This window comes from Alligator sinensis, unplaced genomic scaffold, assembly GCF_000455745.1.
Source record: "Alligator sinensis unplaced genomic scaffold, ASM45574v1 scaffold250_1, whole genome shotgun sequence".
In the NCBI taxonomy this organism is placed as follows: domain Eukaryota; kingdom Metazoa; phylum Chordata; order Crocodylia; family Alligatoridae; genus Alligator; species Alligator sinensis.
Window position 1 is genome coordinate 3,728,307 of NW_005841888.1, and position 2,265 is coordinate 3,730,571.

Sequence of the window (2,265 nt, forward strand, 5' to 3'; positions counted from 1 at the left end):
GAGAGAGAGAGAGAGAGAGAGAGGGTGAGGGAGCACCCGATCCTGCCGTGCAGACACAGTAACCCCGATCCCTCACCGGACGGTGAAGGGAGACTGAGAGGAGAGAAAGTGAAACCGACTAAGCCGTGCTTCGCATGCCGGCACGCGCCGCAGCCGGGGAATTCCGGTGTCGGTGTTAATCAGCTGCTAACAAGGCAATTAGCGGCTGATCATCCAATTAACCAGTAGTCCTTACCGGTGGAGACAGACAGCAAGGACCCACGTGGCAATCTCCTTGTTGACTAATGTTCCGAGAGAGAGAGAGCATCACAGGCTAATAATAATAAAGCACTCTGGACTAAGATCTGGCCAGCGTGTTCCTTACCGCGGTGTTGGTGTCTAACACCTCTTCCTCCCCCTCCAAATTTGCATTTAGATCAAGTCGTGGCAGGTGGGAATTGGGGGAGCTACAAGAGAAACAGGTACCCAGGACAGGCACGCTGACAATGTTAGTAGGAGATACAAATGCTTGACAGCTGTAAAAATTCAGGTAATTTATTTTGTGGCTTAACTTCACAGCACCCAAGTCAGAAAACATTTTTTAATAGCATGTTTTTAATTTTTTTGTAATCTTATATACAATGTGAAAACAAATTTCCAGTCCTATGAAAAATATTTTTCACTAGAAAGTTTCTCATTTTATAAGTTTGCTAATGACTCTATTTACATTAGCACATTCCTATAAACACAGGTAACAATGCTGACCAAGAATAACTACAGAAGTTGTTTTACCCATGCTAGAAATTTCCCAACAGATACCTAATTTAGTTAGCTATATGTGTAAAATTAACTACAGAAAACTATGAAATATTGTCTGACCTGAATAACAGAACATAAAGGGAAACAAATACAGAACTGGAAAATGGGTAAGAAAAATTAAATGCATGTTATCATTTCTCTTATTGCTATATTTACTAAATGTATAACAACTCTTATGAAGTGTACCTGTTTTTTACCCAGTCTTATCATTGGGATAAATATAGCAACAAAGCAGTTTCTGCCTTCGCTGGCTCAGGCAGAATTTGAATCACCATTTTTCCTTAGTCCTGCTTAATAATAAAGTCTGGAATCAGTATGATGGTTTGCTTAAGAATCTTGTTGTCGTTGAGTTCCTTGAATTATATGCCGAATCTTCTCGGCATCTTGTGCTACAAGCTCATTTGTAGGATCAATTTTGAGAGCAGCTTCATAATCCTGGAGACCTAACAGTAATAGAGCAAGCACATTATACATTTTGTTGCTTAGAGCATTAATAGTTTTTACCAGCTAGTTGAAAGAAACTATATCTTAGATATATGCACATCAAGGTAAAGGGTTCAATTTCAGAAGGCGATATGGATCAAAACAATGTTACCTTTAACTTAAACTATACCAGGGGTGTCCAACCTTTTTTAATGTGGGGCCAGATCATGAACTTTTTATCACCCAGCGAGCCATATTCAAAGACCTCACAGGAAGTGGTATCACATCAGGAAGTGATGTCACGTGACCTTTGACACCAATGAAGTTGCAGGAAGTGACAATGAAATGGGTCTAAACCAGTTCAACACTCTCCCTCTATAGCATCCACCTCTGCCACTGTTCAGGACAGGATACTGAGCTAGATGGACTGTGGGGCTGACCAAGCATGGCACTTTTTATGCTCTTATGTTCTTTGGCTGAGCTTCCAAACTATGGCTGAGATTTGCAAAAAGGGGTAGATAGGCATGTTACAAAGTTGTCATAAAAGTTTTGGAGCCCTTTAAATCCCATTCATTTTAATGGAAGTTGGCCTTTTGACTCAGCCTTGAGAATCTCAGCCCAAGGTGCCAACCAAATAAGTCAAAATATATTTTGCATTTCTATGCAGTGCATTTATGTGGGGTTCTCCAAGCATTTTACAAACATGAAATGAACCTCAGGATGAGCCCAGCAAGAGGAGCAGGGGCTCAGCTGCACTTTCCCCCTACCTGCGCTGGTCAGTCCCAAGCGGCACACGGCTCCACTGCCACTTCTGCTGGCTGGTGCTGACCCAGGTGGGTCTGTCCCATCCGGAGCAACATGCAGCTGAAGCTGGCTTCCCACATGCTACTGGGGATGGGAGGAGCCCGGCCAAGTCGGCACTGGCCAGCAGAAGCGGCGGCGGAGCTGTGTGCCACTCGAGATGGGACGAGCCTGGCCGGAGCGTCAAGGGCTTAGCTGCATTTTCCCTCTGCCTGCGCCCGTCAGTCCCGAGCGGCACCTGGC

At 44.1% G+C, this 2,265-nt stretch overlaps 1 protein-coding gene and 1 long non-coding RNA gene across 3 annotated transcripts in view; one reads left to right on the forward strand and one right to left on the reverse strand.

Annotated features, from left to right (window-relative positions):
* Positions 1-2,265, forward strand: part of LOC112549279 — a 12,242-nt gene continuing 9,977 nt past the window's right edge. Inside the window, exon 1 of the long non-coding RNA XR_003092662.1 lies at positions 1-529. This is a non-coding gene — a long non-coding RNA (uncharacterized LOC112549279). The remainder of the gene's footprint in view (positions 530-2,265) is intronic.
* DNAAF4 (dynein axonemal assembly factor 4) overlaps positions 538-2,265 on the reverse strand; it is a 17,362-nt gene continuing 15,634 nt past the window's right edge. For both annotated transcript variants that reach the window (XM_006017964.2, XM_006017965.2), the window contains exon 9: positions 538-1,241. In XM_006017964.2, the coding sequence (XP_006018026.1) occupies positions 1,126-1,241 (116 nt within the window). In that variant the 3' untranslated portion in view covers positions 538-1,125. The remainder of the gene's footprint in view (positions 1,242-2,265) is intronic.